We start from the raw sequence: 12359 nt of genomic DNA on the forward strand, positions 1-12359 counted from the left end.
AGTTAGTAATGATCCATCCTTACTGGATATACTGTCTGTGAATTAACAAATGCACATACGCAGCAACTCTCTGCTACAGGTATTGCTGCAAATGGGAAATGAACTAAACGGTGCAGGGTAGAACCAATGGTAACTATCCCAATGCTTTGTAATAGCTGCATGATTTTCTCTCTTAAAAACCAAAGGAACTGAAAAGACAGCTTTTGCATTAAGCTTCTAAGTGTGTGTGTAAGGGAGGCAGTTCTGGTATTTTAGGCTCTTCTGGTACTTCTTTTTGGCTTACCATATTATTTTAGATAACATGCCATTACCCAGAGCAGCCTTCAGACATTCAATTAGCTCAGTGAGCCATTTCACAGAGTGCACACTGAGTTAACAGGGTGCTATTTTCATATATATATATATATATATTTGGCTTAGAGTGCTCTCATTGAACTTGTAATGCGTGTTCTTCCTAACATCAAGTAAACCTTACATAAATGCTGCCATGTTTTCAGTTTGCCACAAATGTATATAATGTACTGCACTTCTAACTTACGACCTACACGCAGCATCCAATGTTTCTTTTATATTCATGACCTGCACGCTTGCACAGCACAACCTCAGATATCAAGAATACGGGAATCTATTGGACTGTTTGTCCCAGCCTGTACAGATGCATGGAGTTAGTCAATCATAGGTAGCAGGCTTGAATTTTTCATAGAATCATAGAATGGCCTGGGTTGAAAAGGACCACAATGATCATCCAGTTTCAACCCCCCTGCTATGTGCAGGGTCGCCAACCACCAGACCAGGCTGCCCAAAGCCACATCCAGCCTGGCCTTGGATGCCTCCAGGGATGGGGCATCCACAACCTCCTTCCAGCTGGGACTTCTTTTATTCTAACCTGGAGATTAGAAGACCAACTAACCATGGGATGAACTACTGCCTGCCAGAATGTCAGGCTGTGGAAATTGCAGTAATGACAATCCTATCCAAACCACACCTTAAAGCACTATTTCACTCAGAAACAGCCATGATAAACCAATATCATTATTGGAAAAAAAAAACAACAAACAAAGCCAGCTGGTTTGTTTTTGCTTTGGTTATTGCAGAAAGCTCATTTTCCTCCTCTTTTTTTTTCTACAGGAATCAATATTTGCAGTCCTATTTGAGGTGCCGCAAATGTTAATCTTCTGTCTATCGACTGCGAGACAAGCGATGTGCCTCAGAGATTCAAACGCGATGAATTTATTCACTTGAACTGTAATTCAAAGTCCTTCCTCACTCTGCTGCAACACGAGCGCTCCGCAGAGGCCGGGCGGGGCCGGGCCTGACAGGCTCCCGCCCCTCCCCGCCACGCCGTCTTCCGCGCGGCGGTCGGGGCATCATGGCGGCGGCGCTGCTGGATGTGGCGCACTGGAGCACCTGGGCGGTGTGCGCCGTCATCAAGCTGCCGCAGCTGGCGGCCGTGCTGGCGGCAGGGTCGGCGCGGGGGCTCAGTTTGGGCAGCCTCGTGCTGGAGCTGGTGGGGTAAGGCGGCTGTGCCGGGCTATGGGAACGACAGCAGGAGGGGGAAGTGCGTTAAGCTAACAGAGGGGAGATTTGGGTTGGCTGTTGAGGGGAAGTGCTTTGCTCACAGGGCGGTGAGGCCCTGGCACGGCTGCCCAGAGAGCTGTGGGTGCCCCAGCCCTGCAGGCACTCGATGCCGGGTTGGCTGGGCACTGGGCAGCCCGAGCTGATGGGCAGCCCATGGCAGGGGGTGGGTGGGCTGTGAGGTCCCTTCCAACCCAACCATCCTGTGATCCTGTGGTACTTGGGTTCTCCTTGGTGCATGTGCTGGTTGTGCAGGTACCTGTACCAGTCAGACAGGAGTCTGTCACCCATGCAGACAGAACATAATCAGTCCTTCAGAAGACTACAGGCTTTTTCAAACTGTGTTAAGGACAAAAGTATTTTGAAGGGGTTTCAGTGATGCTGTTTTGAAAGATTTATTGGGATTGTTTATTTAGTAGCACTCTTCATCCTGCAACCCAGAGTGGGTCCAGCCACTGAGAGCTTTCTGTCCTCAGGTTCTGGGGTCGTTCTGCAGAGCCAGAATGCAGTGACCAGACTGAGAGCAACATGAAGAATGATGATGGTGGAAAGGGGTTTATCTGAGTTCACAACAAATAAGGCTTAGAGGAAGTTCTTGACAGAATTTAGCTGTTTTGATCCTGAATATTGCAAAAGACTATTACCTACTTTCATCTAAGCAGGAGCTACAGGAAAGAAAGGGACAGACCCTTCAGCAGGATCTGTGGTTATAGAACAAGGAGAAATGGGTTCAAGCTCAGAGAGGCCAGATTTAGGTTACATGTAAGGAAAAAGTATTTTGCAGTGAGGATGGTGAAGCACTGAAACAGTTTGTCTAGAGATGTGATTGATGCCCCGTCCCTGGAGACTGTCAAGGTGAGGTTGGATCAGGCCCTGGACAACCTGATCTAGCTGTGGTGTCCCTGTTCATCGCAGGGGAGTTGGACTAGATGGCCCTCAGAAGTCCCTTCCAACTCTGAGAACTCTGATTCCACCAGGCAGGAAGTTCCTTACACCATCTTTGTATGCTGCAAACCACCATTTTTTCTCCACCAGTCTTTCTCTGCAGACTCTGCAGCTTGGAAATTTCTGTCAGACTTTGTGGACTTGCATGATGATTGAAGAAAGTAAGGAATGTGTGATTACAGCATCCTTTTAGATATTCTGTTGTGGAGCAGCAGGAAGATTTGCCATTGCTTGGTGCACTTAAGGACAGACTCTCAGCTGACTATTCAGCTACATGGGGCAATCTTATACCGGTGTAGTCTGGATGGGTTGGAAGGCATTTTTTACTCCTGTAAGATGAGTTTAATTTACAAATGGAACTACAGACGTAAATAAATCAGAGTTATCACAGAGGTGCAGATAATTGAAAAGAGAAGATAGCTTCAAGGTCTAGAAGCCCGTATTTTTTTCTCACTAGCTGCAATTAATGAAATTATGCCTTTCACACCGTGACACAGAAGTATGTCAAGAAGCTGCCTGCATCTTACTCTACTTGTGGATAACAACAATGGGCTATGGAATAATCAGGCTTGCACTTGGTGTGCATGTCTGTTAGATCAATTTGAAAGCAGGGACTATGCCTATTCAGATCCTTTTGGCACAACCAAAAGATAACTAAAAACAACAACAACAAAAAAAAGTAGTGAAGGAGCTGTTGTGTCCCCTTGTGCAGTCATGTTGTTTTATGTCTTTCTGCCCAGCTTCGTTGTGTTTCTGAGATACCAGATTTATTATGATTACCCTCTGCAGTCATACCTGGAATATCCCATCATCATTGCACAAGGTAATCTTTTTGAAGCAGGGGTTTGGAAATAAGACAGGGCTCCCCAGTAAGCCAAGGCTCTGCATGGGGGTAGAATACTCCACTGCAGCAACATGAATCCATTGACCAGTTCTAGCTGGAGTTGGGAGGAAATGGGAATGAATAGCTCAAATGTAGTTGAATTCTTGTATGTCTGATGAAAGTAGATGGTCAGGTAGAGAAGGCAGTGGAGTTGCAGTGTAAGCTTATCCTTTATTACAGTTACTCATATCGGAGAGGAACCTTATAAATGCTCCAGCCTCTGAGAAAAGCTTCCTTTTGGAGCTTGCAGTGTTTTGGACATTGATTGAATTTGAGAGACAAACCTATAAGAAATGAGGCCGTAGACATGGTGCCCAGTGGAGCTCTTTTTCTAGAATTGCATTTGGGCCCTTTCTTCCCTTTGGCTGACAAGCAATCTTTTATTTATTTCAGATGTCATTCTCCTTTTGCTTATTCTGCATTTCAGTGGAAACATGAAACAAGCTTTGCTTTATGCAGTCACGTATCCTTTGCAATCCAGCAGTTTTTGTTTAAGTTGCTTGTTTGGTAGTTTTTTGCATAGTTATGTCATCATTTGTTTTGTGCTCATATTTGTTTTGCAAGTCATTCAGCCAGCTGCCTCTCAGCATGCATTCCACATTCACATGTTATTTCTTGGGGTGCAGTAACATCTCTGTGTGAAGGCAGCCATGCATGTAGCTAAGGCCCACAGCTGATAAGGAGTACGACCTGTTCTTAATATACATCTTAGCTAGAGATGCAGGGTGCAAATGGTGAACCTTCTTCGATTGCTATCTGTGTTGACTGTACTTGTTCCAAGGAGGACGGTAGTGTTTTTAAATAATGCATAAGATTTAGGCTTAAATCTCATCTTATGCATTAGAGCAGATCTTTAGAAACTCAGGCACTCTTCAACCAAAGACTGCAATACAGGAGCACTTAGTGCTTCAATAGTGCTTCTTATGTTTTATCCAGATTGTATAGTCTTATAAAACTTATTTCTAGATGCTAAATTTAATTCCCTAGAGAGAGCTTTGGTATCCTAGAACATTCATTGCTATGAAACTTAACATGCTGTAAGGTTCTGGGGAGGCTGGTACATGCTAACGCTGCGGAGGTGGATCATAGACCTGGCCATGGTAAGTGCTGCGTGATTATTTGAAATTATGTCCACATAGGAAATTATCTTTTTCTGGAAATCTTTATCATTGAAATCTCTACTTATATTTGTTCTTGGAAGAATTCATCACTTAGTCTCACTTTCAGAAAAACCAATTTTCAAGTGCAGTTATTTCTTTCACTTTCATGAGTGGCTTCAAAATGTAACACTTAAAATACAGACTATAGGAAAAGAATTATGTTCTGAGGTAGAATTATGTTGATTGTGGTGAGATGAGTGTTAGATCTGCTGGTGTGACCTTGTCACTGAGTCACATTAAAACTAGCAAGGAAGGTTGAATGGAGCTGGTCTCTTCAGTCCCAATGGCATCATCCCTGTTAGTAGATCTTTAATGCGAGAAAGAAAGAACAGAGCATCAGTCAAAGCTTTTGTAGTGTGGTGTTATGTATTTCACAATATATATTTTTTTATTTAGTCCTAGAGTTTTTAAAGAAGAGTTCTCAGTGTAGGTTAAAGATGGTCCTTGACCTTTTTATGTTGGAGCGGAGAAAGTTAAGAGTTTATTCCAGGTGGACTGGAATTGCGGATGTAAAAAATAGTACAGATAGGGATAAAAGCTTCTAAGCCCAATAGCAGTGCTTCCTTGCAAGGGAAATCCAAGCAAGGCCCAAGAGTCCACACGGAGGGTCTTTGCAAATTCCTCCTTAGAAGGACAACAGGTTGAATAGTCCTTTCCCTTCATTACTTTTCTCCCAGCTATTGGACTTAGTTTCCACACATTCTTCTCAGTTTTCTCATTCTTTTATGGTTTTGTTTTGCCAGACATAATGGTAACAGATGGTATGAATCAACCTTACTGTTTAGACTAGATCAGTCTCATTTTAGCTAACATCCCTAAACAGTTTTATGGAGCAGGTTGAGGAGCTTTTTTATTTCTTTAGCTCCTATTATATCATCCTCTGCCAAGTATTTGCCAACAGCAATAGCATCTGTGCTCCCTGAACTTCTTCCTGAGCAGTACCTTAGAAACCAGAGCCTTGTTTCTGACAACTTTAATTTTGTGCTTTGTGGTTCCTTGCTAAGGAGATGTAATTCTTAGGTTGCGAATTAGTTAGAAAGTACGTACTTTTTTCTCTTCTACATGAAAAATCTGCTCTTGTTTTTAGTAAGGTGCGTGCTAACAGCCGTATGCTAAACACTTGGCTAACAACATGGCAGCAGCAGAGCTTCCTTCTCTTTCTCTGTGCTTTACAGAACTTGTGCACGCTCATCAGTGCAGCGAGTAAGCTCGCTCAGCTGCAGTGCCTGTGGCAGACCAAAGATTCCGGACAAGTGAGCGCCTTGACCTGGAGCTTGTCTGCGTACACCTGTGCAAGTAAGCCATGGAGGGCTCATTGTATGAAGCTGTGTCTGCTCCTAATCCCATCAGTAGGTCTTTAGTCAACCATAGATAAAAATCTTGCCTCGTGCAGTTTCACTTAGTGCTGCATGCTGAGGCACACGGTCAGTCAAGTGTTCACATGCATGCTGACACCAGCTCTGTCACCATGCCACTTTGATTTAGGAAATGTGCAAGAATAATTAATGGAACCTGATGCAGATAAAGTGATTGAAGGGAGTGCCTTTATAAGAAAAAGATTTTGGTGTTCTGGCACCTAGGAATTGATCAGCAGTGACCCAGCATGAAAAGGTGCTACGTTTTGCTGTTACGTAAACAAAGAGTGCTAATTCTGAAAAGCCATTTACAAATATATGCTTTAATGCTGAACACCTTTAACTCCATGTCTAAATGTAATTGCTTCATTCAGTAAAGAAAAACAAAAAATGCATCAAGAAAGCTGAACAGCCACCATGAACAGCTGTTTATTAGAAGTGCCCTCACAAAACTTGTATATCCGAGCTATAAAACATACTGCTCCTGGATCTGTTTACCTGTGAAACCAATGATGTTTAAGTCAGTCAGTAGAAGTTGTAGTCTGTCAGTTGAGCAGTGGCAGTAGTCTTTATAAATGGTTTTAGCCTCCTGCAAATGCAAAGTATTTAATGTTTAGATTTGTCGTGGGAAGGGAAGCTTAATTGCTCATATTTGCAGAGACCTAAAAGCATGCATGTGAACACTTACAATGGCTTAGTCATACTAATGATTGTGGGTGTAACCCACTATCAACTGCAGCAGGAGGGGACGAACTGAAGAAGCAGTGACCTCTGACCACCTCCAGTTCAGGGATGTAGAGATAATCAGAATTTTTATACCACAATCAGTGACTTTCCAATTAAAGCAAGGCCTCTACTACAGTGCCATTCAGCTTTGAGAGCTTGATAGCTGAGGATAAAACAGTGAGGAGTGGATGCACTGAAAGTGGAAGTGTTTATACAATGTGTATTCTCATGCCAGGATATCCTCTGTTGCAAAACACAGACTTCTGCAGTGTTTGGAAGTTGTAAGCGTGTTCTATCTCATCCACTAATAACAATCCCTTCAATTTACAGCAAGAATATTTACAACTGTAATGACTACAAATGATCTGATAGGTGAGTATGGGAGTGGCTTACTTTTCCAGGGAACAGCAGGCAGCTGCCTTGGTAGATTTTAACTGTATCATAAAAGCTTAAAATATATAATTTGCATCTGATTTAATTATGAAGAAAATTTGTCTAACAGCTTCTTACCATCCTATGAAAAAGATTGATGCTGACAAAACTGAAAGGTCTAAAGGGTACAGCACATATTATCAATATGTGGTTCAAAATCAAGAGCTGGTGGGTGTAAGAACAACAACAAAATCATGTGGTACTTTATGTATTGAATCTTTGTTCCAATTCAGAGCTGACGCTCCAGCAGAAACAAGAGTTGGGTGGATTTGTAAAGCAGCCCTCTGCAGCCTAGTTTTACAAGCAGTTAAAGTGTCTCTTCCACTGGAAAAGGAAATGCCCTTTTCAGTTCCTTATTCCTTCCCCACCCCACTTGCTTACTGCCTGGGTAGGAGTTGGTGGGGCCATGCAGTTTGCAGGATCACCAAAAGAACGGCCAAGTGCACATGCAGAAGTATAACCTGGGTCAGCTATCAAGCCCAGCTTACCCACAGCTGCTTAGAAGCCAGAAAGGTATGTTGGGGGGAGGAGGGAAGGGAGAAAAGCACCGTCTTTTCTTGAAAGTGCCATAAAACAGGATCCCTCAAATGTAAGCTGCCTCTGGTTAAGGCTGTGTTTTAAAATGCAGCACAGTGGGCTTGGGAATGTGAAAGAGATGGCAGCAAACATTGACACTGTGCAGCTGTAATGGAAAGTGATTCGAGTTCATGTCTAGCACTTAAATAGGTTGGGATGTTTATCCTGATCCATACGTGCTCAGGGAACTCTTAAGGAGTACTTCTGAACCAAAGCTTCATGTGCCTGTGAATGTGCCACACGTGGAGACACTGTACTCATTTTGATTTAAAAAAAATGGGGAAATTTAATCACGGTTCTGAAGAACAGAGCCTTTTCTTGAGTTGTCAGATTTCTTGGCATTAAATATGACAGCTGTATTTCCTGTATCCCCAAAGTCTCAGCCTAACAGAGGGATAGGGAGGTGATCGTCCATCTCTATTCTGTCCTTGTGAGGCCCTGTCTGGAGTACTCGTACTGCGCCCAGGTCTGGGCCCCCCGCAGTACAAGGAAGACAGCTGTTAGAGAGGGTCCAGAGGAGAGGCACAAAGATGATCAGGGGGCTGGAGCACCTCCCCTACGAAGACTGGCAGACGGAGCTGGGCTTGATCAGCATGGAGAAAAGAAGGATGCGAGGTGACCTCATTGCAGCCTTTCAGTACCTAAAGGGAGCCTACAAACAGGAGGGGAATCAACTCTTTGAAAGGGCTGATAACTGCAGGACAAGGGGAAATGGTTTTAAATTGAGGGAGGGAAGATTTAGGTTGGATGTCAGGGGGAAGTTCGTTACAAGAGAGTGGTGAGGTGCTGGAACAGGCTGCTCAGAGAGGTTGTGGATGCCCCGTCCCTGGAGGTGTTCAAGGCCACTTTGTTGGATGGGGCCCTGGGCAGCCTGGTCTGGTATTAAATGTGGAGGTTGGTGGCCCTGCATGTGGCAGGGGGGTTGGAGATTCATGATCCTTGAGGTTCCTTCCAACCCAAGTGATTCTATGATGAACAGATGGCAGCAGAGGATAGTCTGTTTATTACGAGCAATGCACACAACTGTAAAGGACACAGAATCTGTGGCTCTGAGTTTGTGTGAGGTGTAAATACATGTGTGGATGGGGCAGCTCTGCTGGCCTTGTCACAGGAGAAAGGTATGTTATTTTCAGATAGCCCTCACAAACACTGAGTGCTTTCAGTGCCCTCTGCTGCGTTTACTTTGAGAATTTCCTAAAAGTGCTCATTGAACTTATTGAAAAGAAAGCAGCAATTTGTACACCAGGACAGGTTGACAAAAAACCCATCTGCTGAAAGTGAACGCAGGTGATTTTTTGGAATGACTGTTAATGAGAGTTGTTTGTTTTTCCTTCGTAGTTCTCATCCGTTTCATAACCATGCTCGTTCTCAATATTTGGGTCACAGCCACAATCCTGCGCTACAGGAGAACTAAAAAGACTGATTAGAAGATGCTCATCACATACAACGTGAAAAGAAAAAAAGGGAAAAGGAAACTGATATGGATAAACAGCAGAAAAAAGCTGAGAAAAAGTTGAAAGGGGAGATTTAATCTGGATATAAAGGAAAAGGTGTTTTACCATCAGGGTGGTGAGGCACTGGCACAAGTCGCTCAGAGAGGTGGTGGATGCCCCATCCCTGGAGACACCCAAGGTCAGGCTGGAGGGGCTCTGAGCACCTGATGGAGCTGTGGGTGTCCCTGTTCATTGCAGGGAGTGGAACCAGATGGCTTTCAAGGCTTCTTTTCAACTCAGACGATTCTGATTCTATGAAGCTCTCTCTCTTAAGCCTAGTATTTGTCTCTAGAAAGATTTAGTGCAGTTCTGCTTAATTTCTCATAGAAATAATTCTGATAAGATACTTAATTTAGGCAGCACACTTTTATTAGTTATTTGTGACAAGTTTCCCTGATACCACTTTTTCTCTGGATCTTTTTTAGTAAATGAACAAGGTATTTGTATTTAGACATGTGTATGTTCTCATATCACTTCAGTACTTTCTGGTTACATATTAGCAATTATTTTTTTCAGTTCTACAAATCATACAAGAGAACTTTGTGGCAGCATATCTGCTCTTCTGTCTACATCTGCTGCCAGTTTGAAAATGTCAGGTGCTTCTTTTTCGTGCAAGCAACTCAAATAGTCAGATGTTATGTACCTGCATTTTAGCATAGAGAAAATCTGAGTAAAGGCCAAATTCAGAATATATTTCTAAATGAGTTTAACAAAGTCAGGGATCCAGCTGAGACTGCAGCACTGCACGCAGCACTTGAGCAGTACATTCACACAGCTGATAAAGGATATCCACAGTCACTTCCATACAGGCAGTTTTTATTATAAGAACAAAAACAACTGTGTTCTTCTTTCTCAACCTGAGCTCTCCATCACTGAACATACTGTTTTGGGAACAGCAGTAACTGGAAGGTACGGAGATTAATGAGACTTTGAGAGTTAATTCTGTTCCAAGAGAGGCTCCTGCAGTGATGCCCAGACTCCATATGCAATCTGTGCTGACTGTAGCCCATCTATGCACTGTGATTCATTGAAGCAAACCCGTCTACAGTGGTTATCAGGCTTTGATGATGCTACAATATGCTTTATTACTTTTTAACCTGTCCTGAAGAATTTATAGACTGAAGCTGAATTTTTACTGTGGAGATTCCAACCGGTTTTAGTAGGTATATTTAAAAAGGTGAAAAAGATGTTCTTAAAAAACTTTTAGCAGGGGATTTTACTTTTGGAAGAGGTACTTTTCCAACCAGAAGTTAGAGCTGGTACCGTAGAGAAATACAATAACTACTCATTTCTCAGTGCATTCTCCAAAATGAGAAGATAAGCCTTTTCAGTAGAGTCTTACAGTATTACTGCTGCATGCTGAAAACAAGGTGCTCATGATCTTGGCAGGCTTGCAAGCTATGGGAAGACTTGACTACATTTGGGTCAGGTTTTCCTTGTAACGTGCTGAATCACTGGGATGTTACAGAGCAGCGGGATCTGCAAAAAGCAGATCTTTCTGCCAGCAGTCGTTCAGCAAGCAGAGACCTTCGCTTTCTGAAACAAAGCTGCTTTATCAGCTCTGATAGGAGGGAGGAAAGCGGTCGAAAGAGGTATGTCTGTGGACATAGAATTTTTGGGTATCTCAAGTTACTGAGAGAAAATTAAAACATGAGGCTTTTTTACTGCTTCAGTAAAGAATGCTCAGAAGTTTCTATGTTGGTTGAGAGGGTAATTGTAAATATTCTACTGATTTTACTGAAGCTATCTGAAATGTCTAAATAATTTGGTGGCAAGTGGATGTAATACGTTTTCCAGATCCTATTAATAAATGCTGTTCTTCATGATTGATTAATGTCATTCTTGTAGTGAATTTTCATTGTGTTCAATGTTTTTATTCTGTGTCCTTTTACGAAAAGAGAATAAAATGTTCGTTATAGGTCATGAATGGGCAGCATTCACGTTAACGTTCAAAGCATCAGGCTGTACATAAGTCAACCTGTACAATGCAGAGAGGTCCAGTGCCTTACAGGAACAAAACACACATCTCTTATCTGTTTTTTAATCTGTTTTAATAGACAATGCTCTGTTTGGACTCAGAACTCTGTTATTGGTGTCTTTCAACCTCCTCAGTGACGCTGTAGGAAAATTGAGACCATTTCTGGTTTGATCATCACCACTTCACGTTTTTCCATCATAAAATGTTAGAAATGCATTTAAGATAAGTTCTTCAAAAGATACTTGATGTATGGAGGATAAATCTTCTTAGAAACTTGTGGGAAACAAAGGAAAGAAACAGTTGGGTAAACGAAGAGCTTCAGAAGAGTAATTCTGTGGACTTGGAAAGCTGGACCATGAGTTCTCAAGCCTTGTGGGATATGGAACAAGTCAGAAGGTGGTGGTGGTAATTGTATATACTTTTCTCTCTCTGTGTTTTGGTGTTTTTTTGTTTTTTTTTTTTACATAGCATACAAGCATAGATCCTGTGGCCTTCTATCTGTAATCCATAATCTTCTCAAGTAGCTGGATTAAAGGCAATAGCTTTAGACAAAAGAGATGGGGAGGATAAATCTTGTTAAACTTGTCACTCAGTGGTTATTGGGGTGGGTGCAAGCAAGTTGTTCACTGCACAGTGTAGAAGCTGGCCCAAAGCAAACAGGGAAAGCAGCTCAGGTGTGTTTATTGTTTGAAAGGCAGTGAGCAACTTCTGTCCGCAGGGGTGAAGGTAATTCTTCTCCATGTGCAGATCCTTTTGAAGTGCTCAGTCACCCACACAGCATCTGCTCGCATCAGGTGACAACATGTTCACAGGGTAAAGTCGCTTTCCCTGGCTTGGAAAGCGTGGGATCTACCAGGGCTTACAAGAAGTATGAGTTGTCTTGCCCACAACAATACTAAATTTGAATCTAGTACAGGCCAATGAAATTTGAGTGCAGTCCCAAGTCTCTCCAGCTGTGACTTTATGAACTGTGATTCTGTGTTAACTGTGCTTAAGTGGTTAAGCTACAACATGCATTCAGCAACAAAGCTCTCTTTAGCAGTATGTCAGAGAAAGCATTTATCATGAGCCCCATTGCCCAAAAGCAGAACGAGGATGTGACTGCAGAGAACAGGTTGCAATTCTAAAAGAAGGGATGTATCGACAGTGGAAGATGGGTATGGTTACTTTTCCTAAAAGCCTGTTTCTGAATTGTCATCAGTGATCACACATGCAAACCCAGGACTTCCCCTCCAT

At 42.8% G+C, this 12359-nt stretch overlaps 1 protein-coding gene across 3 annotated transcripts; it reads left to right on the plus strand.

Annotated features, from left to right (window-relative positions):
- The first annotated feature begins 1318 nt into the window (after positions 1–1318).
- Positions 1319–10979, plus strand: SLC66A3 (solute carrier family 66 member 3). 3 transcript variants are annotated; one of them, XM_031610718.2, is made up of 7 exons: positions 1320–1512; positions 3261–3343; positions 3797–3866; positions 4446–4503; positions 5739–5859; positions 6975–7016; positions 8991–10979. In XM_031610718.2, the coding sequence occupies exons 1-7, from the start codon at positions 1370–1372 to the stop codon at positions 9077–9079; spliced, it is 606 nt and encodes a 201-aa protein (XP_031466578.1). In that variant the 5' UTR covers positions 1320–1369; the 3' UTR covers positions 9080–10979. The 3 variants fall into 3 exon arrangements, with proteins under 3 accessions (XP_089992497.1, XP_031466578.1, XP_089992498.1); XM_090136371.1 differs by lacking the exon at positions 6975–7016 and having other exon boundaries at positions 1319–1512; XM_090136372.1 differs by lacking the exon at positions 3261–3343 and having other exon boundaries at positions 1381–1512.
- The last annotated feature ends 1380 nt before the right edge of the window (positions 10980–12359 follow it).

Source organism: Phasianus colchicus, chromosome 2, assembly GCF_987193195.1.
Source record: "Phasianus colchicus chromosome 2, bPhaCol1.hap1.1, whole genome shotgun sequence".
Classification (NCBI taxonomy): Eukaryota; Metazoa; Chordata; class Aves; order Galliformes; family Phasianidae; genus Phasianus; species Phasianus colchicus.